Source organism: Phascolarctos cinereus, unplaced genomic scaffold (assembly GCF_003287225.1).
Source record: "Phascolarctos cinereus isolate Bilbo 61053 unplaced genomic scaffold, phaCin_HiC Scaffold_726;HRSCAF=1367, whole genome shotgun sequence".
NCBI classification, from domain to species: Eukaryota; Metazoa; Chordata; class Mammalia; order Diprotodontia; family Phascolarctidae; genus Phascolarctos; species Phascolarctos cinereus.
Window position 1 is genome coordinate 408,042,159 of NW_027556098.1, and position 27,937 is coordinate 408,070,095.

General features: G+C 51.6%; 1 protein-coding gene across 1 annotated transcript in view; it reads right to left on the reverse strand.

Annotated features, from left to right (window-relative positions):
• RYR1 (ryanodine receptor 1) overlaps nt 1-27,937 on the reverse strand; it is a 92,006-nt gene that overhangs the window by 14,235 nt on the left and 49,834 nt on the right. Inside the window, 31 exon segments of the mRNA XM_020978561.2 lie at nt 32-120; nt 1,246-1,326; nt 2,472-2,489; nt 3,320-3,393; nt 3,592-3,668; nt 3,886-3,965; nt 4,923-5,022; nt 5,125-5,193; nt 5,382-5,433; nt 6,227-6,333; nt 6,483-6,579; nt 7,221-7,333; nt 7,702-7,839; nt 7,959-8,018; nt 8,766-8,936; nt 12,114-12,206; nt 12,534-12,621; nt 16,908-17,148; nt 18,019-18,348; nt 19,437-19,567; nt 20,009-20,090; nt 20,997-21,235; nt 23,997-24,057; nt 24,281-24,330; nt 25,148-25,269; nt 25,386-25,453; nt 25,831-25,946; nt 26,044-26,167; nt 26,749-26,824; nt 27,258-27,335; nt 27,426-27,569. Of these exon segments, the coding sequence (XP_020834220.1) occupies nt 32-120; nt 1,246-1,326; nt 2,472-2,489; nt 3,320-3,393; nt 3,592-3,668; nt 3,886-3,965; nt 4,923-5,022; nt 5,125-5,193; nt 5,382-5,433; nt 6,227-6,333; nt 6,483-6,579; nt 7,221-7,333; nt 7,702-7,839; nt 7,959-8,018; nt 8,766-8,936; nt 12,114-12,206; nt 12,534-12,621; nt 16,908-17,148; nt 18,019-18,348; nt 19,437-19,567; nt 20,009-20,090; nt 20,997-21,235; nt 23,997-24,057; nt 24,281-24,330; nt 25,148-25,269; nt 25,386-25,453; nt 25,831-25,946; nt 26,044-26,167; nt 26,749-26,824; nt 27,258-27,335; nt 27,426-27,569 (3,369 nt within the window).

Sequence of the window (27,937 nt, forward strand, 5' to 3'; positions counted from 1 at the left end):
GCTGCCCTCACCCCTAGCCTGGGATGCTCACCTGCAGCCTCAGCAGGTAATCCACGGTACAGATGATGATGTTGATGGTGGTCGTGTTCCCTGTCTGCGTCCGGAGGTAGTTCTGAAAGTCTGAAAGTGACAGGTCATTGCCTCACATTTCTGTTGGCTTTTAAGGTTTTAAAAACACCTCCCCCCAGTCTAGTTCGTCACCACATCTAATGAATCTACTTCCATCTCTCCCCCCAAAGAGGCACCCCCTTAGTTCAGGCCTTCCCCAAATCCTCCTGACTAGGACAATGGCCTCCTAATGAGTCTCCATCCTCCACCCAGCTCTCCACCCACCTTGCTAGGTCTTTCCCAGCTCTTCTGTATGTTCTCTGTATTTACTCAGTCCTGTATGCTGCTGTGCCCCGGAATTGGAGGGCAGGGACTGTTTAGTTCTCGCCTTTCCTAGCACTTAGCACAGTGCCTGGCACATACTAAGCACCTTATGAATGTTAGCTAATAGGAGGAGGAGGCACTCCTTGACTGACCTTTGTAGCCCCTGTGTGCTAGGCACACAGGAGGGGCTTAATTAGTGCTTGTTGAATCAAACTCACCACCATCTTATTCGATTGTCACCACAGGCTTATGAGGTAGGTATTATTGCTCTTATTTAACAGATGGGGAAACTGAGGTTCAGAAATGGGAAGTGACTTGCTGACAGTCACATAACTGGTAAGTCCTGGAGCTGGGGCTCTCAGAACATTGAGAGCTGGAAGGTCCCTCCTTGTGGACAAGAGAAGCCTGAGTCCCAAAGAGTTTGTAAAACAACTTGTCCAGGGTCACACAGGGCCCTGCCAGCTCAGTGACTCCAGCAGGTAGTGGGCCGAGACTTGAATCCAGTTTTTCTGACTCCCAAGCCCAGGGCCTTCTTCCCCTGCACCCACCAGGCAGGACTTTGTGGTCCAGTCCCAGACCTGGAAGGGGCTCCCTCCTCTCCCTCTTCCATCTCTCTCTCTTCCTCTCCTTCCTCCATCTTTCCCTCATCCTTCTCCCTCCTCCGTCACCTCCATTTCCTTCTTGCATCTCTCCCTTCCCTCCTCCATCTCCCTTCTCTCTCTTCTGTCTCTCCCTATTCCGTCTCTCTCTCTCCTTCCTCCCTCTCCCTCCTCCATCTCTCCCTCTCCCTACTCTCCCTCTCCCTCCTCCTCATCCCTTTTCCTTCTTCTCCTCTTTTCTCTCCCCTTGCTCTTCTTCCTCTCACATACGAACCATTGTTATGGCCTTCACACAGCAGCTGGAGAAAGCGGAAGAGATCCTGGGTAAACTCATCATCAGCCATCACTTTTTCTCCTGGGACAGAGAGAGGGGGCCCTGTTGGGTCAGCCTGCTGTGGGGCAAGTTCCCCCAGGGAACAGGCATGCAGAAGGCCCATGCACACAGCACACAGGGTCAGGAGAATGGGCAATGGGGTAGGAACAGAGGAGGGGGCTGACCGCCACTCATGCCTGGGTAGTCCTGCCGTGACTTCTGTGGGACATCACAGAGCTGTGACCTTGAGGAGCCAGTGATGTCAGAGTCTGTGATCTCATAGGGCTGTGACCTCAAGGTCTATGACATCACAGGATAAGTGATTTCAAGGTTGTGACCTCATGTGGCCATAACAACCTCAGGGTTTATGACATCATAAGATGGATGATTTCAAGGGTTGTGACCTCACACAGCCATAACGACCTCAGGGTTTATGACATCATAAGATGGATGATTTCAAGGGTTGTGCCCTCACACAGCCATAACGACCTCAGGGTCCAGGATATCAGGAATGATGATATCAGTACCTGTGATGTCATAGGGCCAAGGTGGTTGGTGGAGGGGACTCAGGAGACTAGTTCTCCAGGGCTTCTGTGAGGTGAGGGTTGGGGGGTGGGGATAGAAGAGTAGCGCTGCGCAGCTGGGATGGGTGTGGGTGAACACGTATGGGGAGGTGGGCCTAGAATGTAGCCAATCAGGTTGAGCGGGGTGGGGGTCAGGTGTCAACCACGGGCTAATCAGAACATAAGTCTGCCAACCACGCAGGCCTCGGGGTGGGCAAGCCAGACTGTGGGTGGAATGCTAAGAGCAGGCGCAAAGGGGTCCACCCAGCCAGATCAGAAAGGACAGGCCAATGGCAGCCAATCCAGTGGGGAGAACTGAGCGTCTGGATTGAAAGGGCACCAATCAGAGAGGGGCCCAGAGCTTGGAGCAGTTGGGGTCTAGGGGAGGGCATCCCTGCCTGTCCTGGGCCAGCCGATCCAGAGACCCTACAGTAAACAAAGACCCCTCAGCCCCCAATCCTGCCCTGGGTCCTGCCTCCTGCCCCATCCCTTCCCAGTCCCCGATGTCTGTCCTCTGGTCCCTGGTCTCTGATCCTGGCCCTGGTCCCGGCCCGGGGTAGGCAGGAGGAGGAAGGAGGGTTAGCAGAGCAGGGTGGCACACGGAACTGTGGGCAGGGGAATTACCGTTCTGGCGATTGATGACTGAGGCAGCCGGACAGGATGGGAGGAGGGAAGAATGGGGAGAGAGGGAAAGGCAGACATGTGGAGAGAAAAGAGACAGAAAGAGACGGACGTGGAGACAGACACGGAGAGACAAGGGGTGACAGGAAAGGAGAGGGGCAGAGTCAAAGGGAAGGGGAGAAATATAGGAAGACACAAAGAGAGACAGTTACAGAGATCGAGACATGAAGACAGAGATACAAACACACAAAGAGAACCGTGAGAATTGAGGGAGAAAGTTGTGCAGGGGGCAGAGGAGAGCAGGAGACGGGAGGTGCGGAACAGAAACAAGGAGAGGAGAGTGGGAGGGGAGAGGCGATGGGGGGACGAGGACAGAGACAGGAACAGAAGGAGAGATTGGTGCGGATGAAGAGGCCGTGAGGGGGTCAGGTCAGGGGTCAGGGAGAGAGGTGAGTACCACACATCACAACACAGCAAAGAGGAGACTTGATTAACTTGGATTAGGGGCATTCATGGGAGTAGGGAAACAGCAACCCGGATGGGGGAAAGGGAGGAGGGAGAGTCCCAGGGTGGGGGAGGGGGGACCCTTGAAGGAGGGGAACAGAGCCTTAGGAGAAGGGGTGCCCAAAGGAATGAGGGCCCATGGGGAGATGAAGCCCTAGGGAAGGGGGCTCCCTGGGATGAGGTGGGGGGCCCTTGTAGTTAGAGGGGCCCAGGATGGGGATAGAGGTTTTAAAGGGAAGGGAGGTTACTTAGGGGAAAGGAAGCTCCAGGATTAGGGGAGGGGAGGATAGGAAGGGGAGTCCCAAGCGAGAGGGGGCCCCAAGGATAGGGATGGGAAGGGGGCTCACCAGTCCCTTCCTCGGTCACCATTCCAAGCCCCTCTGCCTTGTTCTGCCTCTCAAAGGCATTCAGATCAAGAACACTAGTGAGAAGGAGGTAGAGAGAAGGGGATCAGGGCAGGGGGACACATGTGAGGCCCTGGCTTAGTCCCCATGAGCCCCCCTTGCAGATCTGTCTGTCTTTCTCTCCGTGTCTAGCTCTCTCTGTCTCTGTCTCTCTGTCTCTCTCCATCCCTCTGTTAGTCCAGCCCCTCCCACCCTCCACTGCCCACAGGACAGACCTGCATGTCTGCATCAGGGCCTGGATGCTCTGGAAGAAGCCGACCTCCTTCTTGTCCTTCAGATAGTCCAGCATCTTCTGCAGGAGACAGAAAAGCAGGAAGGAGGGCCTCAAGCTGGCAGGCGGGATCTGCCCATCCCAGACCCACAGAGGAGGCACAGAATGAGAAGGCACTACTGAGAGCATCTGGTCCAACCCACCCCCTCTGTGAGATCTCTGATGAGCAGGCATCCAGCCCTCACCTGAGGACCCCCAAGGGCAACCCTCCACGTGCCCATCCCCAGGTTCCCCATACCTGCTGCACCTCCATGTTGCCACCATTGAGGATGGAGATGCCCAGCTTCAGGGTGGATGATACCATGACTCCCGGCTCCCCTACCAGAGGACAGCACCCACTCAGTGGCCAGGCGTGGTCTGCCCTCCACCCATGCCTCTCCATGGGGCAGGCAAGAACAGCGTCCAAGACGCTGGCAGACATAATTCAGAGAGGTGGCAGAATGAATGGGGGTGTGAGGGATTGAATGTATGAGAAAGAAGGGAAGGAAAGAAGCATTTTTTTTCCTTTTGGTTAGGCAGTGGGGTTAAGTGACTTGCCCAGGGTCACACAGCTAGAAAGTGTTATGTGTCTGAGGCCGAATTTGAACTCAGGTCTTCCTGACTCCAGGGCCGGTGCTCTATCCACTGCACCATCTAGCTGCCCTAGAAAGAAGCATTTTAAAAGCACCTAGGGGCAGCTAGGTGGTGCAGTGGATAGAGCACTGGCCCTGAAGTCAGGAGGATCTGAGTTCAAATCCAACCTCAGACCAAACACTTGACACTAGCTGTGTGACCTTGGGCAAGTCACTTAACCCCAATTGTCTAAAAATAAAAAATAAAAAAATAAAAGCACCTACAATGTGCCAGGCACTGTGCTAAACGTTTTATAGATATCATTTCATTTAATTTTCAAAACAATCCTGTGAGGTAAGTACTATTATTATCCCCACTTTACAGTTGTGGAAACTGAAGCAGACAGAGGTTAAATGACTTGCTTAGAATCACACGGCTGCTCAGTGTCTGAGTCTGGATTTGAACTTAGGTCTTCCCGACTCCAGGCCTGGTGTTCTCTCTACTCTCCACTTGTCTTGGGATCTCCAGTGGCTACCAGAGGACCTGGGTGCTTAGAACATGCTTGCTGATTACTTGGTTAATTGATTGATGAGGGCACAGATGAATGTGGGACAGCTCTGGGTGCCAGGCATAGGGTAGTGAGTATGCAGGGGAGATCAGAGTTTGAGGAGGAAGCGTGGCAGGGCAGGGAGCGTGGGCACGGGAGGGCAGGGCTGTTCAGACCTTTGCAGGCACTAATCATCTGTAGCACCATCTCAGCAGCCCCTCGGTTGTGGAGCCTGGACTGCTGGTAGAGGAGTTTCTGCTTTTCCATCTCCTTCTCCTGGAGGGAAAGGGAGGGGAGGATGGATGGAGAGTGTTAGCGTCCTGTCCCCCGAGGAGTCCTCTTCCCTGGACAGTCTTCTCCATCCCTCCTCCTCCATACCTCAAATGAGGCTTCAACCTCTTCCTCAGGAGGTTCTGAATGCTCTTCTCCCTCCTCCAAGTGGCAGCTCTGGATGGGGCAAGAGTCAGTGAGTGAAAGGGGGAAAACTTGGCATCCTCAGGCCCTGGCAAGGGGCAAAGGTCCCCCTTCTCTTCCCAAGGCAACAGCAGAGTGTGACTACAGTAGGAGGGGAGCCCACCTGTGCTAGCCTGGAGGGGAAGAAGGGCCTGATGGATGAGTTGGGGAGGGGTACTTACCTTGGCCATGATATCAGCATATGCCATGTACAAATAGTCCTCATCTAGTTTGCTGGAAAGGGATTGGGGGGGGGACAATTAGTTAGGGTGTCTCCCTAGGGCATAGGGGAAGATGTTTCAAAGGAATGAAGTATCTCCCTAAGGTAATGGAGTAGATCTCCCTAGGCTATTGGGGGGGAATGTCTCCAGGGGATAGGAAAGGTCTTTCCAGTGTATGGGACAAGATATACAAGAGGTATTTGCAGGCAGCGTACCTGGGATGGGTGGGTAGCATGAACACAGAGAAGGAAAAATCTACACAAGAAAATACTAAGTAATTTGGGGGGAGGGGAGTATTAGAAAGTGCCTCATGTAGGGAGCAGGCATTAACATCTGAGTGGAGCCTTAAAGGAAGATAATAGGATTCTAATAGGTGAACATGAAAAGGGAGTACATTCCAGGCATGGGCACAGCCCAAGCAAAGGCCTGGAGATGGGAGGTGGAGTATAGCGTATGGAGAATAGGCAAGTGGGCAACTTTGGAACATAAAATAAAGGGGAACAATGTTCAATAAACCTGGGGAGGGGTTTTGGAAGAGATTAGCTGGAGCATGGGGAGGAGTAAGGGGAAAGGGGAAATTGGTGCTTGGAGTGGTATTTGAGATAGCCTAGGGTATGGGAGAAGAGATGTCCTCACAGTATTAGAGATGTCCCCTGGGGTATGAGGTAAATCTCTTTGAGGAATCTGAGGACTGGCCTTCTCCAGGTATCTCCTGAGGATTTGTGGACTTTCCCTAGGGCTTCCTTTGGTTCTTTCTGGGCCTTGGGAGAGGGACAAGAGGGGATGACTCCTCCTCAGGGCCTCACCTCTTCTCCGTCAGGGCTGTCCGGCTAAAGTGTAATACCAGTTGGTGCAGAGGGTCTGGCTTCTTTTCCTCCTGTTCTTCTTCCTCTTCTTCTTCCTCCCCAGCTTTCTTTAAGGTGAGAGCAGGATGGGGCACATTGGGAAGGGATGCCAAGTGGTCATCCTCACCCCACTGATGTCCTCCCCTCCTATCTTTCTTATCCGCCCCCTCCCTTAGCCCTGCCACAAGGTCTCCCTGCCCACTGGGTGCCTGCTCACAGAGAGGTCATCAATCATGCGGTCCTCAAAGCTGTGCTCCTCTGTCAGGATCCATGCTGCTTTGTAAGACTCCAAGAACATATTGCTTGCACGATGCCTGTGGGACAAGGTGGGAGTGGATGGTTTCCAACAGAAGCTCCCACTTCCTATTTCCAGCCTTTGTCCTTGACACTCTATGTCAATTTCTCTTGCCTCACTCCAGCCATGTTAATTTCTCTTAACTTACTGGAGCCATGTCAATTTCTCTTGACTCCCTCACTTTAGCATGTCAATTTCTCTTGACTCACTTCAGCCATGTTAATTTCTCTTAACTTACTCAAGCCTTGTCAGTTTCTCTTGACTCACTCCCAGCCATGCCAATTTCTCTTGAAATCATTCTAGCCACCTTAATTTTGCTCAGTGCCTGCCTAGTCATCTCTGCTACTTTTCCACCCAACACCATATTTTGATAACCCCTGCTGTATCCCCTGCCTTTGCCTCAGAGTTCTGGCTTTCTTTCCGCCTTCTGAATTACCCTGTCCCTTTATCATTCCCATTTCCTGGCCCTGTCTCCCTGCTCCCCAGAATAGGGAAAGCCCAGATGGACTCTGGTAGGGATTCAAAGTTAAGCTAGGATCTGTTTAGGGTTAGGAAAGAACCCATTCTTGTGTCTGCCCTGCCCCCAAAATCCCAATCCCCCTGCTCTACTTGGGATCCTCCAACTTCCCTTTACTACTCTTCTCCTCCAAGCTTCCTTACCGGGGTAGGTTATGCAGGGGTGTCATGCGGAAACAAGCCACAACTGCACGACGACGCTGTTTTGAAAGGAGCTTGTGCCACACGGCTTTCTTGGACTTGTAGGGATGCTCTGTCTGTGGGAGGAGAAGGTAGGGTTCAGGGAACTAATACCCCCAAACTCACCATCTCTCCCAAATCCATGGGGCAGTGGAAAGAATACTGCACTAAGAATCAGGAGATCTGAGTTCAAACTTGGCTCTTGGGTCTACTACCTAACCTTCTCTAGGCCTCAGTTTCCTCATCTACAGATTGAGGAGGTTGGATCAGATGTTCCTAAGATTCCTTCCGGGTCTCAATCTGTTATCCTATGAAATCCATGAGCTCTAATCCCTTTTAGGTCCTCCTTTATGCAGGCCTGGGCCCTTTGGGACCAAAGTTCTCCCTCCTTTGAGGCCTCAGCCCTTCCCAGGAAAAGGTCTACCCCTTCAGAGCTCCTTCCTACCTGCTCCAGATGGTAAAGCACTGCCGACACTTCCTGTACCCGGCGAACAATATTCTCAGGGGCATCAGCATCCTCAGCCCGACCAGGCAGCCCCCGGTAGAGGGCCATCTGCCAGCGCAGCGATGGAGAACCCTCACTCTGGGAAAAAAGGGGCAGGTATTTTGTGGAGTTTCAAAGAAATGAGTCTTGGCTGTAGTCTGAAATGCTCTCTTCACCCCTCAGCCCACCTCCAGCTCCAGCACTGGGTTAATCGATACCTTTCCCTGAAGGTGAAGGTTATTCTGCAGAAATTCTCGAACTTCTTCATCTGTGTCTTTCTGGGGACAAACATGGTTGGAGGGAGGTGGAGTCAAGTTTAAGGGCTCCTGGCTCCCTGATTCCTCCTATTATTCTCATAGGAACAAGGATCTAGGGGTATATTTAGGAGACTGGGAAGAGTCAGAAAATGGCTTGGGTGGGGTCAGTGAATGGTCCAGGAGTCAGAGTATGTACAGAGGGATCAATGAATGTTCAGAGGGGTCATAGAATAGTCAGAAGAGTGAGAGATGGGCCAGATACTGGACAGAGAGACTAACTAAATGGTCAGATATTGGTCAGAGAGGTCAGTGAATGGCCAGAAGGGTCAAGTATTGTCCAGAAAGATCAGAGAATGGTTGGAGATGAGTGAGAGATGTGTCAGATACTGACCAAATGGGTCAGAGAATGGACATAGAGTGAGAGGCATCAGAGAATAGCCATAGGGGTCAGAGATTGGTCAGATACTGGTCAAAGAGGTCAGTCAATGGTTAGATAGGTCAGTCAATGGCTGGAGGGAGGAGGGAATGGTCAAAGCATCAGAGGCCAGAAATAGGTCAGACATTGGCCAGAGGTGATTAAATGATTAGAGTGGTCACTAAAAGGTAAGTGAATGGTCACAGAGGTGCATGATGGGTGAGATAATGGGACAAGGAATGGATAAGGGGTCAGAAGGGTTAGAGAGAGGTCAGACACTGACTAGAGAGGTCAGTAAATGATCAGAAGGGTCAATGAATTATGAGAAAGTTCAGAGAAGGTGGAGTGGGTACCAGGGCATAACGAGTCTTGGCCAGTGCGATGAGGTCCTGGTCAGTGGGTGCACACATGTTCAGCCCAATAGGCAGCATCTTCTTGAGGGTAGCCACTATCAGAGAGGTGTGGACGGAGTATCGGTCTCCCCGACGTTTCTTCTTTGTTCTCTCCTGATCAGAGCCTCCTGACTGCAGGCCGCACATGTCTCAGAATCCAGAGACTCTTAATCTCCCCCCAAGATTCCTATCTGTGAATCCATCTCCCCGATCCTCCCACACCCTTGGTTCACCTGGGTTCATTGTTCCCCAGAAGGTCACAATTCCCTCACCTCCCAGACCCAAGAAAAATCAAGCTGTCTGGTTGAGGCTTCCCTGACCACAGCCCCCAAGAATGACCCAAGTGCGGAGACATGGAAAAGACAATGGTGACACATACAGAAGACATGCAGACCTAAGGGGGGTATGGAAAGATGGACCAAGGAGATGCAGGGATATGGAGAGAGAGAGACACAGAGGAAGAGAGGGACAGAAAGACAGAGAAACACAGAAGATATAGAGGAAACCAATGCAGGGGAGGGAGACTTCTGGACGTGTTCAAGATCACACATGAAGATACCAGCACTGGCCCAGAGCCTTTTAGACCCCTAGCATTGACCCCCATGCTTGCCCTTCTGTGGGGCAGCATGCACATGCCCCGCTCCCCTCCCCTCCCCAGGCCCCAACAGCCACTCCTCTCCAACCCCAGATGCTAGAGTAGCAAAGAGAATTTTTTTTTACAAAGTAAAAAAAAAGGGTCAAATTGCAAGAAGCTATAGAGATTTGGGGAGAAGGAATAGGGGATAGGGCCATTGGTGGTTGTGGCAGTGACGGTAGTGGAGAAGGTGTGGGGGACAGTGGGGGGGGAAATAGATTGCAAAGTGGGGAACAGGTTCTTGGTGGGGAGAGGCAAAGGAGTCTGGGAGAGGGATATTTGGAGAGAAAGTTGGGACTAGGAGATCAGCAGCTGGAGGACAAAGGGATCGGAGGCCAGGAAGGTGGGGTGGGGTGGGGAGCAGTGTTAGCAGTGTTGGCAGTGGGAGAGTCAGGAGACTGGATGATGAGGAACTAGGAGTTTCAAGCCTGGGGAAGGGTAGGGCTTGGAGATGAAAAGTGCTGGGAACGGGAGAGTCAGGAAAGATTGGAATCTAGGGGACAGGGAGATAATAGAAGCAGAGGGGATTGGGGCTGGGGGATTCAGCCATCCAGCCATGCTTTGAGACCCCTGGGAGGGGGAGTGCTGACCTGTCCATCTCCTGCCTGCTCCATCCGGGCAGAGACAGAGACAGAGATATGGTTACCCCCTGGAATTCCCAATCCATCCCCTGCCCAGGCCCCCTCCTTATAGTCATAGACTAGAGTTGGGAGGGGACAAAACCCCTTTGCTGGGAGCCTGGAGGCCTTCACCCATCAGGGTGAAGTATCCCTTCTCTCCTTTTCCCACTCTACAAAATGAGGTGGGGGAATGGATTCAGTGGTTTTACAAGAGCTCTGATGTTCTACGTCCTAAGGTTCTTCCCAGCTCTGACATCCCTGCTATAAGGTTCTATGTCCTGAGGTCCCTCCCAGCTCTGATATCCCTGCTGCAAGATTCTATGTCCTAAGGTTACTGTAAGATTCTATGTCCTAAGATTCCTCCCTCTGACATCCCTGCTGGTTCTATGTCCTGAGGTCCCTCTCAGCTCTGACATCCCTGATGCAAGGTTCTGTGTCCTAAGGTTCCTCCCAGCTCTGACATCCCTGCTGTAAGGTTCTATGTCCTAAGGTTCCTCCCTCTGACATCCCTGCTGGTTCTATGTCCTGAGGTCCCTCCCAGCTCTGACATCCCTACTGTAAGGTTCTGTGTCCTGAGGTCCCTCCCAGCTCTGACATCCCTGCTATAAGGTTCTATGTCCTGAGGTCCCTCCCAGCTCTGATATCCCTGCTGTAAGGTCCTGTGTCCTAAGCTTCCTCCCAGCTCTGACATCCCTGCTGGTTCTATGTCATGAGGCCCTCCCAGAGCTGACATCCCTGCTGTAAGGTTCTATGTCCTGAGGTTCCTTCCAGCTCTGCCTACATAAAGTCCTTCCCAGCCCTAACTTTCTTTGCTCTGAGTTCTCTCTCATCACCATTCAATATTCCATAACTTTTTAACTCCGGCTCCCTTAGGGGCCCTCTCTTAGATGGCCACCCACACAATCTGACTATGTGGATGGGTCGTCCGTCCACAGAAGTCCTCTTGGTCAGGTGATGAATTCCTCTATCTCCTCCATGCTGCTAATTCCTAGATCTACCTATTCAGCCCTTGCCTCTCTCTTGGACCATATAGTCCTGTATCACCAACTACCTATTTGATGCCTGGAGCTGGATGTCCCAGAGGCATCTCAAACTCACTACGCCCAAAGGTCACCATCCTGCCTCCTCAATCCTCTCCACTTCTGAATTTTCCTGTTACTCTTGAGGCCATCACCATCCTTGAAATCTGGGTGTCATCCTTGGCTCCTCCCTCCCCACCCCATACATCAAATATATCGTCAATCTCGTCATTTCTATCTGTACTCTTAACCCTCTTTCTTCACTAACAGCCACAAGCTTCTTTCAGGTCCTCGTCACCACTGGTCTAGACTGTTGTGAAGGCCTCCTAAGTGATCGCTGCCTCAAGTCTCTCCAAAGTGGTTTACCTAAAGCCTGAGTCTAACCATGTCATGCCCTTCCTCCCTCAAGAAACTCCAGTGGCTCCCTATTGCCTCCAGGAACAAATAGAAAAGCCTTTCCCAACTTGGCTCCTTCGTACCTTCCTCTTCTTCCACTCTATGACCTTGCTACAATGGGCTCCATCTCCCAACTCCATGGCTTTGTACTGGCCATTTACCATGCCTGGAATACTCTCTGTCCTCATTTTTGCCCTTTAGGTTCTATGGCTTTCTTCAAGATGCCACCTTCCTTAATCTAGCCTCCTCTGCTGCTACTGCCTTCCTTGAGTTGACACTGTATATATCTTGTTTATACATAGCTATATGTGTGTGGTTTCCCCTATTTAACCATGAACTCCTTGAGGGCAGGGACCCTGTTTTTGTCGTCCTTAACAGAGTGCGTGGTACATAGTAGGTGCTTAATAAATGTCCGTGGATTGATTTTGTTGGTTCCCAGCACTTAGCACAGAGCCAGGCATATAGTAGGTACTTAATAAATGCCTGACTGGGAAGGGGAGAGGGCTGGAACAAGGGAAGGTCATGGGAAAAAAGCCGAGGAGAGGTGGAAGGACTGGAGGGAGGGTGGTGGAGAGAGGGGAGGCTGGGAAGGGCAGGAAGAGGAGGCCACCAAGCTTCCTCCCATTCCCCTCTTCCTTACCTTGGCCATCTTGCTCTTGCTATCTGCAGTCAGGAAGGACATATTATTGATTTCATTCTGTACCACAAAGTTCTGTTCCTCTCTCTTGAAGTTCTGGGGGTGGGGGAGAAGATGGACAGAGTGATTGAGGGTCTTCAAATCTTAGAATGGCAGAACTAGAAGGAAGCTTAGAACCCTTAACAGAGAGTGTTGGGGTTGGAAAGGTCCTTAGGGGGTCAGCTAACCTTTTCAAGACTTGAGGACTCAAGAAGGGAACAGATTTCATTAAGGTCAGCACAAATAAGTAGCAGAGCGAAGACTTGAACCCAGGACCCCTGACTCTGGGTCCAGGGCCCTCTCCACTCTACCACAGTTGTTCCCCATTTGGAATTTCAGCACAGTGTCGGGGGGGTGGGGGAAGGCTAGGGGACATATGCTTACGTGAGACTTTGACCAGTAGATGAAGATTTCTGCTATCATTCTGAAGAGTTCTTCTGCATCAGGGTTGGGCTCTGTTAGCCAGTGGGCTCTGCAAGAGGGTGGTGAGTCAGAGAATTAGAGGGGCTAGAAGAGGAGAGAGTGGGAGGAAGAAGAGGGAGGGCTGACTCATTTTACAGATAGGGAAATTGAGGCCCAGAGCAATGCCATAATGGTCAGCTGGATACCCTCATTCTAAGACATTAGAGGGGGAGGGGGAAGAGGAAGGTTGGCCTCCTGTTAAGACATTTGGTGTTATCTCCCTCCCATCTTTACAGAGGTGGGAGGGCTATGGGTGTGCAATTCTGTATCCTAGTCAAAAATGGTTTTACTGTTTACTGAAATGTTTTTTTCTCCCTCTCTTAAAATCCTTATTATAAGGGATAGCTGCCTGGGGAGAGGAGTCAGGAAATGAATGGGATATCTTAAAAATAAAAGATATTAACAAAAATAAAATAAAATAAATTAGAAGTCTAGCATCGGCTCCATTATAAGAATGGTTAGAATCATTCAACGGCTCCTTAAGGAGGAATTCTTAGCATTCCATCCATAGGCATTTTCTACACTGACTCATTCTTCAAAACACTTGGCAGGAGCTTTGTCCACCGGGAGGCACCCTCAGGAAGCCAGGAAATGACTTTTCTCAGATAAGGAAGGACATATCCTTCACTCCTTTGAAACAGAACCCAGATGGATCTGGGATGACATCATTGGAGGTACTCCCTCTACTGGTGACTGTATGTCATGACCCATCCATGCCTTGTCTCTTGAGACTCTTGTCTGCATTCTATGCAGGGAAAGTGCCCAATAGGTTGGGTGCCTAGAAGAAGCTCTCCTCTCCCTCTGGGCATCGAATGGGCTTCCCCATCAATAAGCTCTGCTTCTATTCTAACTGTCAATCTCAGGCGTGATATCCTTTACAAAATTTCTCTTGGAATTCTTTGTTGGGAACATGGTGTGACCTACTCATGGCCAACATGTGTCTCTCCAATACCCTTTGGGTGACCTGAAACTTTAATTCTTTGGAATTAATTGTGCCCAGGGTAATTAGAATAGGCAAGTGATTAAAGGCTTTAGAATTTTAGCTGAGGTGGCCTTCTGCCTGGCTAAGAACTGGAAGGCTTTTGATTCTAAAAAAAATGTCCGGCATGAGTTGGGAGGTTATTTTTACTCTTATTACTTTAATGTCCTGGGTTAGATGCCCAGCCACCCAATCCAGCTGCTTGACCTATGACTCAGATCTGTTCACAAACAGGTCCTACTGGCTCAGCGATGTAAGGGGGAGAGGTTTGGTGTTTGGGAAGGGAGGAAGATTAGGAAGAGGCAATGCTAAGTTAAGCAGTGATTAATAACAGTTGGAGTTCAGTCAGGAAGGTACCCAGTGGTACCTACAAGGATTATAGAAGGTTAGGGCTGGAAGGGAGTACCTGGGTACCCTTGATGAATTCTAATCTCCAGGCTCACATGAGCTATATTCCAGGGCACTGAAAAAAATACCAGCTATGATTACTGAACCACTGTCAGGGACGCCAGGAAGGCTGTGGAAAATGGGAGTGATGCCGAAACAATGGAATACAAGAAAGGGAAGGGGGGGGGATGAACGGGAACTTGGCTTGGAGTTCTGGAAAAAACCTGAACTATATTATTAAAAAGGGTAGTGAGCACATAGAAAAAGCAACAATCCAAAGGGCCAGGATGACTTCATTAAGAACAGGTCATACCAGAGGAACCTCCTAAAGCACAGGTCCCACCATGTCACCTCCCCTCCTCCATAATCTCCAGTGGCTCCCTATCACCTCCAGGACCAAACACAAAATGGTCTGCTTGACCTTCAGAGCCCTTCGTAATCTAGCCCCTTGCACCCTTTCCAGCCTTCTCATACCTTACTCCCCACCATGTTCTCTTCAATCCAGTGACCCCAGCCTCCTGGCTGCTCCATCTCTCCATCTCTCTGCTCCACACATTTTCACTGACTGTCCCCTGTGCCTGGAACGCTCCCCCCTCTTCATCCCGTCCTCCTGGCTTCCTTCAAGCTCAAGTCCCATCTTCCCTGTCTCCCTTAATGCTGGTGCCTTCCCTCTGTTGATTATCTCCAATTTTCCTGCACATTGTTGTTTCTCTCGTTAGACTGTGAGCTCCTTGAGGGCAGGGACTGTCTTTTGCCTTTCTTTGTATCCTCATGCTTAGCACAATGCCTGGCACACAGTTGTTGTTCAGTCACGTCCGAATCTTTGTGACTCCGTAGAGGGTTTTCTTGGCAAAAATACTGGAGTGGTCTACCATTTCCTTCTTCGGTGGATTAAAGCAAACACAGTTAAGTAACTTGCCCAGGGACACACAACTAGTGAATGTCTGAGGTGGATCTCAACTCAGATCATCCTGACTTCGGGCGTGGTACTTTGTCCACTAAGCCATCCAGCTGCCTCTTGGAACATAGTAGACACTTAATAAATGTTTATTGACTGTTTACTATTGATAAGCCAGGGAGTGCCCAGAATAAGTGTTCCACCATTCTTCCAGTCCCTTACTCTGCCCTCTCCTTCATCTCCCACATCCCATTAGTGACCGAGCTATACCAATTCTACTTACACAGTATCTCTGACACCTTATCTAGATTACTATAATTGTCTTCTACTTAGATGCCAGTCTATCAGTCAGCACTGATTAAGTGCCTACTGTGTGCCATTCACTGTCCTGGGAGATACAAAGGCAAAAAATGAAACAGTCCCTGTCCCCAAGGGGACAGGTTATGTTCCCAGATGAGTCAGTGTAGGATATATACAATGTAGGTGGGGATGGGGAGGGAGAGGGGCTAATGCCTGGGAGAATCAAGAAAGACTTTCGGAAGAAGCTAGCCCCGGAGCAGAGCCTTGAGGGGAGTCAGAGATTCCAAGGGCCAAAGGTGGCCGATGGAATGTCCTGTATGAGGACAATTTGGATGGAGCATCAGATATGAAGAAAAGTAATTTGTGATCAGCTTAGGACTGCTACCTCTTCACTCCTCTTCCCCCCATTTTTTAGCTTCCTTTCACATGTTGTCTTTCTAGTTGGCACTGGGCCTGGAGTCAGAAAGACCTGAGTTCAAATCTAGCCTCAGACACTGCTTGCGTGACCCTGAGCAAGTCACTTAACCTGCCAGCCTCAGTTTCCTCAACTGTAAAATGGGATAGCAGCACCTCCCCTCAAAGGGTCCTTGTGAGGACCAGATGAGATAATACTTGGCACATAGCGGTTACTATATAAATGCTTATTCTTACCTCCCGTGAGCATTTAAGCTCTTCCAGGGCAGGAACTGTCTTTCTTTTTATTTCTATTTATATCCTCATGCTTAGCACAGTGCCTGGCACGTAGTAAGTGCTTAACAAATGCTATTTGCCTGCCTGCAGTCAACCTTGCAATCCACATGGGAAAAACAAAGTGGATGAAGGAGGCATATTGCCCTGATTGAGATGTTCAGTTATCTGAGAAGCCCAAAGAATCAGTCTATCCGCATGTCTATATCTTATGCAGACACTAAAGAAGGACAGTGAGGACGGCCCAGATGCCCGGCTCACATCTGGGAAAAGCTTTCAATGATCCTGAGCTGTTCCCTGATCCAAGGCCATCTTTTGAACACTGTGATCCTCCCATGGTGCCCCATGACTACAGATCGTGACTACCATGAACTCAGTAGAAAATCTGGGTGGTTCAACAGGCCAAGAAAGATGGACTGTAGATACAAGCAAGCTGTGGTGTGTTATCAGTGATGCCATACACGAGGGATGGTTTCAGAGCTATCATCAAAGGTTTTTCGGTCTGGAAAAGGAGGTGGGCTGGTCACAGGGCAAGAGAGAAAGGCTTTGGTGACCTCGGCGGTTAGATAAGCATGTCATCCATGAAGAAAAACGTTAAACAGCAGAGGACCGAACATCCCTGGGGCCCTTCCCTGCAGACCTGCCCAGGTGGCTTCAAATGGACGGACAGTCTCAGTGAGTCTGAGGGCCTCCCGCCCTGAGCAGACCCTCACCTGAGGATTTGTGGAGGAATGTGGATCACAATCTGAGGATGAGAACAGCAGGCCCACAGATCTTGAGCTGAAAGGTACTTGGTCCAAACCCCCCCATTTTCATAGCTGAATACATAGACCTGAGAAAGGTTAAGCAGCTTGCCCAAAGTCACTGGGATTTAAACTCAGGTTGTCCTGACTCCAAGTCTGGTCTTCTCTTGGGCAAAAAGGAATGGCTACCTGTCTAGTGACTAGAGAAGCCACCGATGGCACAGCCGAGGAAAGAGGGGTGTGTGGGTGGCAGGGCCTGGGAGAGTGGAGCACTGGGGCGTTGGGGCGGGGAAGGGGCTGACCGGTTGTTGTCCACGTAGCGGATGAGCAGGGGGTAGAGCGCGTAGAGGTCCCGGCAGAGCACAGAAAACTCATCCCGCACCATGAGTTCTCCTTCTTCGGCTTCTGCCTTGGCCTCCAGCCGCAGCTGCTCCTCTTCTGCTACCACCTTCCCAGCTCGCTTCCGGAGCCGGCCCACCGTGGGAATGAAATGAGACCGGAGCAGCTCAGGCCGGGCCCGGCTCACAATTGGTTGCGCAAATACTAGGGGGACACAGACAGAGGTACATGGTAGATACAAGAAAGCATCTGCCTGGGGTACCCCTGGCCCTATAGAACCTCCACCTCTATTCTGCAGTCCTTGACCTCCTAGCCCAAGTCATCAGGGATCCCACATACACACAGTCTCCGCCCTCCAAATTCTGGTCCCCAGGGTCTTGGACTCCTTGCCTTTAGGGGAGTGGGATTTCAGAGCCAGAGGGGAATCTCAGAGACCAACTCTTTCTAACTCCCTAATTTTAGAAAGGCTCAGAAGGAGGGAGTGATTTATCCAAAGTCACACAGGCATTTAAGGGTCAGAACCAGGACTTCTGATTCTAAAGCCAGTTGTCTTTTCACTGAGCCTTATTTCTTATCACTAGTCCTTGGAGACCCCTTATACCCCCTTTGCTGGTCTCTGGGGACTTTAGCTCCCAATTCTTACCCTCACATTCCTGTCCCTTTTGTCTCAGCTCTTGGGAAGACTCCAGCCCCCAGATCTCTCAGCCTCAGACTCATTTATAAATGACTATCCCTGGGAACCCTGAGCCCCTACTCTGGCTATTAGAAACCCCTACTCCCCCTTCTGTTAGACTCTGGGAATCCCTACTCCAAAATGGGGCCTCCAGGAACTATGATCCCCTCTCATAGCCACGAGGAAATAGTCTTTGTGGAAGTCCACCTCTGATCCATAGAGGTCCCTTGAACATTCTGTATCTGTGTACATTCATTGTCCCTACTATACTTTCTCACCCCCTCCCCACTCAAACCCATCCCCATGCCCACCTGCCAGGAGCTTCATCCCCACATACTCACCTGCCAGGTGCTTCATCCCCACACACCCGTCCCCCCAGGACTGTGTCCACACACACCCACCTGCCAGGCGCTTCATCCACGAAGCCTCATCAATTCCCAGGTTGTTGACTATGATCCGGAGGATGTTTCCCAGGAGGGAGTTGAGGTGGTCTGAGGTGACATCTGTGCAGGGTGGGGGGCCCCCTGGGGGCTGTGAGGTGGGTACCTCTGGCCCCCGCTCCCACCATCGGGGCAAGTAGTTACAAAGCATTGGCAGCGTGACCTCGATGACATGGGGCATCTCTGTGTAGCGGGCACCCGACTCAGCCAGTCCCCCGATCTCTGCCATCAGCTGCTTCAGGTCCGGGATATCTGGGCACATCTCCTCCACAGAGCTGGGAAGGCCCAGGACTGGTGCAGGGTATGAGACCAACTTAGGGGTCTTCTCTAAACCCTATGATCCCAACCCCATTGGGCCCCAAACTTATTATCACAGAATATTCCAGAATCTCAGGGTTAAAAGGAACCTTGGGATCCTGAAAAGGAATCCTCATTACAACACATATTACCAGGGGTCCTCCAGCCTTAGCGTGAAGACCAACCATGATGGGGGCTCCCTACCCCCCAAAGTAGCCCACTCCACCTTGGGACAGCTCTAATGGTTTGCAATATTTCTTGACCTCTTAGCAATTCAAACCCAGCACCTCTAACTTGTCTCCTCCTTGGCCACCCAGAACAAGTGAAGTCCTTTCTCCACAGGACAACCCTTCAAATATTTGAACATAGCTCTCATGTGCCCCTGAGTCTTCTTCAAGCTAAACACCCTTACTTCCTTCACCCTATCTTTATGGGGCAGGAAGTCAAGACCTATCACCATCCCGGTTGCCTTGCTCTGGTCACTCGCCATCTTATCGATGTCCTTAAACTCAGGACTGAACACAGTATCCTCCTGGTCGGTGCTCTGACCAAGGCAGAGGGCAGTGGGACGGTCAACTCGGGTCCCGAAGGCTCAGTCTCTCTCAACGCAGCCCAAATCTGCATCAGTTTTCCCAGCTTCCACGACGCCCTCTGGGCACATATGGAACTTGCTGCACACCAATATCCCCACAACTTTTTCAGGCATTAAAGAAAAAGACCTGGGGTGGTGTGGGGGGGTGGTCTTAATGGACCACAAGCTCAATCAAATTCCCAGAGTTAAGGGCATCACTAAACTCCGTCAGCTGCCCAGACTGATACTTTCAGAAATCTATTCCTTCACTCTGCTGTCCCTGAAGCTCATCACTGCCCTTATCTCCAGTGCAGCACTCCAGAAGCAGGACTCCTAAACTCACCCCACGACATTCTACCCTGATCCCAGCAAGTCCCAAAGTTAGTAGTGTACCCCCAATTAGGGGACCTTTAAGTCCCCTTATCCCCAGAGCAATCCCCATCCCCAACTTGGGGTTCTCTGAACTGCAGGGCCACCTCCCTCTCACTCAGAGATGATCCCCAAAACTCACTGGCACGTTCCCTGGGAGATTTGGTGGTGTAGACAGAGCAGGCATTGAATTCGTTCAGCTGGGGTTCAAGGAAGGCAACGGGCATGGCAGCTGCCAGACGGGCAAGGCATTCTCCGAGGGCTGGACGCAGCCTGGGGGGCAGGGTGTGGTCAGATTCCCCTCCTCCTTCAGCCCTCTCCACCCGCATGAGGCTCCCCACCATCCAGCTCCTCCTTCAATGAACGCCTTAACTTTCCCCCTCCCCCTCCACGCTGCCCCCTCCCTCCAGTCTGCCCCCCCTCCAATCTGTCCCTCATCCTCCCTTCCCTCCAATCTGCCCCCCTTCCCCTTCCCTTCAATCTGTCCCCCTCCCCTTTCCCTCCAATCTGCCCCCCCAATCTGTCCCTCATGCCCCCTTCCCTCTAATCTGCCCCCCTTCCCCCAATCTGCCCCCTTCCCTTCAATCTGTCCCCCTCTCCCCTCCCCCCAATCTGCCCCCTTCCCTTCAATCTGCCCCCCTCCCCTTTCCCTCCAATATGCCCCCCTTCCAGGTCCTGCCCTTTCTTCAGTGACCCCTCCCAGCCCCTTCATACTTCTCCACGTAGGAATTCTTGGTAGTCCCCAGAGAGTAGATGCTGCAAAGTGTTCGGTAACAGGAGACCTGGACATCGTCCACTGTGTAGGAGGGATGGAGGAAGGCCAAAGGTCAGAGATCACCCTGGCTTCCTCTCCTTCCCATTGAATTCTTTCGGCACAGTCGGACCTCTGAGCTGGAATGGACCCCAGAGACCAAAAGGCAGCGGGGAGCACAGCCCCACAGGCCAGGGCAAAGAGGCAGAGAACCCGGGTTCAAATCCTGCGAGACTGCTCCTTCCTCCGGGCCTCACTGCCCGTCCAAAATGAGGGGGTAGTGGGACACAACAGCAAGAATGCTGCTGGAGCAGGTGGAACTGGGTTCAAAATGCCCCAACGTCCTTCGCCTACTGCGTGTGGGACCTTGGACCAGTCCTTTCTTTTCCCTTGGCCACCGCATTCTCATCTATAAAGTGAGGGCGTCGGCCTACGTGGCCTCATGGGTCCTTCCCATGAAAAATCCTGTGATGTTGTGATTATTGACTCCAAACCTCCCTTATTTTACAAATGGGGAAACTGAGTCCCAGCAAGAGGAAGGGGTAAATCAGACACGAAATCATAGATCATACGACCATAGATTTGGAGTTAGAAGGGACCCATGAGGTCATGGGATCCTAGCTCTGGAGCTGTAAAGGACCATCTCTTACTTTACAAATGAGGTCACTGAGGCCCGTGGGGGTCAAGTACCTTGCCTGGGGTCACCTAGGTAAGGAAGTGGTAGAGTCAGGATTTGAACCCAGGTCTCCCTTCTATTCTCCTTCCTTGAAGTGCTCTCCTCTGATTCCCCTTATGTAGGGCTGTACTACATCCTTTGGGAAGTCTTCCCGACCCACTGGCACCCCCACAGAGCTCCATCAGCTCCTAGCCTGAGCCCTGCACTCAGGCCCTGGGTCTCTCTCTGCTCAGAGGGCCCTCTCCCCCTCAGGACCTAGTTGGGGCTGCCCTTACGGATGACGTCGTCGCCAAACTGGTGCTGGGCGATGTGCTGAAAGAGGGTGGTGAGGACGGGAAGCAGGGCCACGGTGGTGTAGGTGAGGTTTTGGCCAACGCCCTTGACCTGGGTCCGAGCCTGGGATACCTTGCCCAAGCGCAGGTTTTCCACCATCTTTTCGATGTCCTCCGAAGCGCTCTCGAAGAATGATCGGAGACCAGCCTTCACAATCTCAGGGCCTGACTTCATTACGGTCCTGGGGGGACAGGAAAAGGCTCGGGGCGGGGGGGGGGCCATGGAGGAAGACCCAGGGGCCTGAGCACCAGAGCTGGAGGGGACCTTAGAGGCCACTGGGTCGAATACCCTCATTCTACAGATTAGGAAACTGAGGCAGGTGGCGTTTACATGACTTGCCCAGGGTCATACAGTCAATAAGTAAATTAAGATTTGAACTCAGTTTTCCCTGACTCCAAGTCCAGCACCCTAACCATTGTGCCACCTAGTGGTCTCAATCATCTAGTCTAATGGTTCTCAGAGTGTGGTCCCAGACTCTTTCAGGGAGATATTAAGGTCAAAAAATTTCATAATAATAAGACATTATTTGCCTATTAAAATATTTCTCCCTTTGCTGACTATATATCTGTGTGAGGCTGAATTTTCTTCAAATGAGATAATATTTGTAACGTACTTCGCAAACCTTAAAATGTTATATAAATGCTAGCTATTATTATTCATATATTTCAACTAAAGCTACACATAGAAACATATTAGATGCAGAAGCAAATTTGAGAATCCAGCTGTCTTCTATTAAGGGCAAATCTCGTGAAAGAGATCTGCAAAAAGATATGAAACAGTTGCATTCTTCTCACAAAATATTTTGTGTTTTTTATTAAAAAATATGTCATTTATGTTATCATGTAATGGGTTTTTACGGTTATTTAAAAAACATATCCATTTTAATTTCTAATATGATAAATATCAGTGGGTGTAACCCACATAAACAAAAGCTCTTCTGCGGGGGGGGGGACAAATATGTGTACAAGCTACATGACCTCAAGTCTTAGACCTCATAGAGGCCATTCCTGTCCGTGAGCAGTGACAAGGTGACTCCCACTTCTAAGGTGCTGGGATCCTGAGGTCCTCAGGTCCACGGCTTCTGAGGGGCAGCTTGAAACAAACTTATGTGAACTCTGGCCCAGGTCAGTTTCCTGTAGACTTTGGTAATCTCTATAAAGGATTTCATCAGAAACTGGTCACATCAAATTAACCTCATTTCCTTTTCTGACGGGGTCACTAGATGAGTAGATTAGAGGAATGCCCTAAATAGAATCTACCTAGGGTTTTAGCAAAGCATTCAACCAAGTGTCTCCATGTTATTTTTGTGAATGAGATGGAGAGATATGGGCTAGAGGGCAGGTTGGTCAGCCAGATTTGGAACTGGTTGAATGAACATGCTTAAAGAGTCATCACAATGGTGCTACTTGGTGACACTACTTTTTTTTTTGGCTAGACAATGGGGTTAAGTGACTTGCTCAGGGTCACACAGCTAGTGAGTGTCAAGCGTCTGAAGCCGGATTTGAACTCAGGTCCTCCTGACTCCAGGGCCTGTGCTCTGCCCGTTCGCGCCACCTAACTGTTCCACGATGGTGCTACTTGGAAGGAGGTCTCTGGTGGAGTGCTCCAGGGCTCTGTTCAACGTTTCATTCATCTCTTGAATGATGCCATAGAAAGTACGCTGATCAAATTTGCTGATGATATAAAACTGAAAAGGCTAAGTAACGGGTCTTTCAATCTAAAGGGATCGAGGCAGACTAGAAATGATGAGAGGGTCAAAATTACAGCTGGAGGGGACCGTGGAAGCCGTCTGGTCTGCACTCCTAGCCCCTTCTGAAAAATGCGGAATCCGAGGCCTGCGGTAATCAAGTAACTACTGGTTGTTCAGGCATTTTTCAGTCGTGTCTGACTCTCCACGACTCCATTTGGGCTTTTCTTGACAAAGATAATGGCGTGGTTTGCTACTTCCTTCTCCAATTCATTTTACAGGTGAGGAAACTGAGGCAAACAGGGTGAAGTGACTTGCCCAGGGTCATACAGCTAGTAAATGTCTGAGGCCCCATTTGAACTCAGGAAGAGGAGTTTTCCTGACTCCAGGCCCAGCGCTCTGTGCACTATGGCGCCCCCTAGTGGCCCTGGACTCTTTTGCCCTAATTCTTTTGACTGTACCACACCACAATTCTCACGGAAAAACTGCGACTGACTGCCGGCTTAGCAGGAATAAACAGGGGAAAAGAGCCACCAGGAAAGCTAACGTGATCCGAGGCCCCACTGACAGAGGACTCGTGTCTGGAACAGAGGAAGCAGCGGTCCCCCGGTCCTTGGCCTTGGCCAGACCACATCTGGAGGGCGGCACGCAGTCCACTCTGGAGGATGCATTTGAGTAAGGAGATTTACATGCTCTGGAAGGAGTTCAGAGGACGGCGGCCAGGATGTTGGAAGGCATCTCAGCCTTACCATATAAGGACTGGTTGGAGGAATTTGGGATGTTTGGCCTGAAGTGGGAAAGCCTTGGATAGGATATGTGTGTGTGTGTGTGTGTGTGTGTGTGTGTGTGTGTGTGTGTGAACACAGTAACCATCCTGAAGTATTTGAAGTCCTCTAACATACATACAAGAGGCTGAGGTTTGTCCCGCATGGCCCCAGAGCAGATCAGGGAAGCCCTAACGAGTCAGGTTTAGGACTGAAGTTGGGGCAAACTCAGAGCTTCTCCCCACCCGGAGGTCTTCAGCAGAAGCTGGACCACCTCTTTTCTGGGACTTTGTAGAGGGGCTCCCTAGTCAGGCTTGGATCAGACTGCCTCTGAGGTGCCTTCTCGGGATGAGTGATGGATGATGGGTGGAAAGGACCACAGAGGAATGGAGGGTCAGAAGTGGCCAGGCTTGGCAGGACATGGTTCTCTGACAGGGCCTCTGGGGGTCAGGGTGGGGAAGCTTGGGGGGCTTAAGGGGATGGGGTCTCACCTGGCATCCAGTGACCGGGCAAGGATGTGTAGACAGTTAACCACAGCCGGAGCATCAGTCCCTGGAGGGGAGAGGAAACAGGATGGGGCAAAGTAATGGGGAGACCACAGCCTTCTTGCCTAGCCCAACACTGACACCCATATGTGCCTCCCCAGTCCTCCATCCCCAAGTGGAATGTGGGTCCCAGTTGGGGGCAGGGGTGAGAGAATGAGAGAAATTTGGTGGGGGAGCCGGGAGGGAAGGATTATGTGGGGAGCGGAAGCACTGAAGGGAAGAATTCTTACCAAAGAGAGAGACTCGGTGCCGGACCAGAGCGGCGAGTTTACAGAACAGGCTGGAGAGAAGGACAGAGGGAAGTAGGAGACGGAGGAATGGAGGGATATGGGGATGGAGGAAGAGTGGGAGAACGGAGGGAAACAGGGATGGAAGGCCACGGAGGGGGGGACCATTGGAATGGAAGGAGTGGGAGAAGGGGGAGAAGGGGAAACAGAGACAAAGAGCAAAGGAGAAGATAGAAGGGAGGAGAGACAGGAGGAGGAAAGGAGAGAAAGGATAAGGGGAGAGAGGAAAGGGGAATGGGTAAGAAGGGGCATAGGAAGGTAATAAATCACGGGAGTTAGAGAGATACACAGCAGAGAAACGGAAGGAATGAGGGGATAAAAGGACAAGAGGTGGAACGATGACAGGAAGAAGGCACGTAGGGACGGAGAGAGCAGGAGACAAGAGGGTGGAAGGATGGGATTGAAAGTGACAGAAGAAGAGGAGAGGATGGTATTGGGCAAGGGAGATGTGGGGGCCAGGAAGGGGGAAAAGGCAGAGAGGGATAAGAAATGAAGGGACAGAAGGATAAGGGAGGGAAGGACAGAGGGGAGGTGTGGGGTGTGGAGAAAAGAAGGTGAGAAGGCATGATAGGATGAGTTAACGCCTGGCACTCAGGACACAGGCAGGATTGGTCCCTCAAAGGTTGAGGGGTTGGTCCCTTACAGAGCCCCACCACGGCCAGACGGGTCTTGTCGTCCCTTAGGAATCCCCAAAGCCAGAGGGTGGAGAGGAAGTCAGGGCATTCTGGGATGCAGGAGATGGGGTGCAGGGTCATAATTCTTCAGGAGTGTGGGGGTGGCCAGACTTAGGGGGCACCCTAAGGCACGCACCTGGTGATCATCTCCTTTTCCTTGTTAGAGGCATGGCCCCCACTGCCTAGGACCTTGGCCGGTGTGGACAGGAAGTAGAGGCAGTGGTTGTTGAAATACTGGTTGATGAGAGGTAGCAGGATCTGGTGGGGATGGGGGGAGAGACGAGTGACAGGCAGCCGGGATATAACCCCAGGTCTGGCCCCAACTCTCTGTCCCTTTCCTCAGTCCCGGGCCTGGCCCAACCCTGAGCACCTACCTTGGCAAAGAACTTGATCTCTTGCTCATGGGGAGACTTCTCTACCCGTCCGCTGCTCACCACAGCCTCTGTGTGTGTGTGTGGAGAAAGGTAGGAGGTGGGAAAGAAGAGGGTAGTTAGGAACTCTGAGAGGAAATTTCTGGGGAGATCTTTGAGTGGACAGTGCTCTCTGGGATCTGTGGGTGAGGAGACTTCTTAGGGGATAAGTCTGTGTGTGTGTGTGTGTGTGTGTGTGTGTGTGTGTGTGTGTGTGTGTATGTAAGTGTGTATATATGTATGCATATATGCATGTGTGTCTCTGTGTACATGCACACATGTGTGTATATATGCATGTGTGTATGTGCATATATGTATGCATGTGTGTATATATGCATGTGTTGTGTGTGTGTGTGTGTGTAGTGGGGGAGATGCCTCAGCAAAAAGGAACTTGTCAGGTAGGGCTCACCCAGGTGGGCGATGAACTCCTGTGAAATATCCATCCAGCGGAGCAGCTGCTGTAGGAACCCAAAGGCGAATCTCTTTTCAATGGAGGATGTGTCCAGCTCCATGTCCTTCAGCCCCCTGGGAGAGCAGAGCAGAGCAGGGCAGAGGTCAGCGAGGGTCGCCCAGCCTCCCCTCGCCCCGGGCTGGCCCCAAGGCCCCTCCCCCACCCAAGTACCGTGTCACCGCGTAGCCGTTCATCTGTAGGAATTTGAGCAGCTCCTGTGCCTTCTCTCGGTCTCGAGCTTTCTCTTTGGCCGTCAGTGTATCATAGGGGACCAGGAGGGGGTGGGTACCTCCACCTGGGGGGTGATGGTGCTCAGGTGGGAGAGATGGAGCAGAAAGGGCTGGGCCAAGGAATACTAAGGGGGTCTTGAATTTGGGCAGTTCTGAGTGTTGGTGGGGAGGAGGATGCATGAGTATCCCTCCTAGGATCGGGGGTCCCCAGAAGTGGGAGATCTAGGGGTGATCTGGGAGTCCTCAGAGTGAGAACCAACCCAGGGAGTGTGGGGGTCCTCAGAAGTGGGAGATCTGGGGGAGCTCTTATGGTCCTCAGAGTGAGAACCATCCCAGGGAGTGTGGGGGTCCTCAGAAGTGGGAGATCTGGGGGTCCTCAGAGTGAGAACCATCCCAGGGAGTGTGGGGGTCCTCAGAAGTGGGAGATCTGGGGGAGCTCTTGGGGTCCTCAGAATCAGAACCATCCCACGGAGTGTGGGGGTCCTCAGAAGTGGGAGATCTGGGGGAGCTCTTGGGGTCCTCAGAGTGAGAACCATCCCAGGGAGTGTGGGGGTCCCCAGGATGGGGCATTCTCAAAGCTGGAGGACCTGGGCCTCCCCAAGGGGAGGGGGAAGTTGGGGGAAGGGACCCCAGGGTTGGGCCTCACCCTTGGCCTCTAATTCCTGCTTTTTCTTCCTCCCCCACGTGTTGTGGTAATTCTCAGCCAGTTGTTCAGCCATGGCCTGCAGGGAGGCGGCATGGGGAAGCTTCAGTCTCCGAAGCTGCCCAGTCAGGGCTTGGCTTCATAGTCACAGGTCTAGCATCACCTTGTGTCCCCTCCCCCATCTGCTGCCCCCCTCCCCCTCCCCAGGACAAAGCCCTTCTAACAATAAAACTCCTGTTTCCAGACTCAGGCCCCACACCTATTCTTAAGGTCTGGGAATCAAAGGATGGATGTCCCCAGCAGCCCACCAGAGCTGGAGTGGGGTAGCCAGAACTCATGGGTGAGAATGTAGCCAGAGATCACGGGAGTGGAGAGGTACAGCCAGAATTCATTAGGGGAGGGGGTGTAGGCGGAACTGATCAAGGGAGGGGGTGCAGCCAGAGCTCATAGGGGAAGGGGGCTGCAGCTAGAACTCAGATAGGAGCGCTGGGAAGGGACTCAGGGCATCTCACCTGCAGTTCCCGGGACAGGGTGACACAGCTGAGGTCTGGAGGCTGGGGATTATAACCCTCCCTTGGGTCATAGGTGGCCTGGAAATGGGAGAGAGGGGATGCTCAGGGCCAGGGGAAGGGTGAGTCAGCGATGTCCTGGCTCTCAGCCCAGCTCCCTACTTCCCTTACCGGGGCATTCTGGGAGATCTTGCGGGTCTTGGTTTTCTTCTCTCCCTTCTCCTCCTCACCCTCACGGGCTTTCTCCACTGTCCATTCCCAGGCAATCATGGCCTTCAGCGACTCCTTGATAGGCCACCGGTAAATCTCCTTGTCCTGGGGTGGGGCAGGGGTTAAGGAGGAGGAAGACATGTGATCAATAGCCTAGGATAGGGACTACCTTGTGAGGAGAAGGAGATCCATGTGCACAAGACCCCAGGATAAGAAACCAAGGTTGGTTAGGTTTGTCAACTAGAAAGAAGAAATGGGTGAGCACAGGAGCCAACAGAGGAGCTCCCTGAGCATTCCAACAGACCCCTGGGAGAAGGTTTGAGTGTGAGACATCTGGACAATCCGTACCTTAACTGCTATTTGTAAGTCAGCATGGGGTAATGTAAAGAACATTGAATTTGGAGCTGGAGGCCCTGGGTCTGAAGCTTAGCCCCTCTACTATCTATGTGACTCTTGGCAAATAATGTCACTCT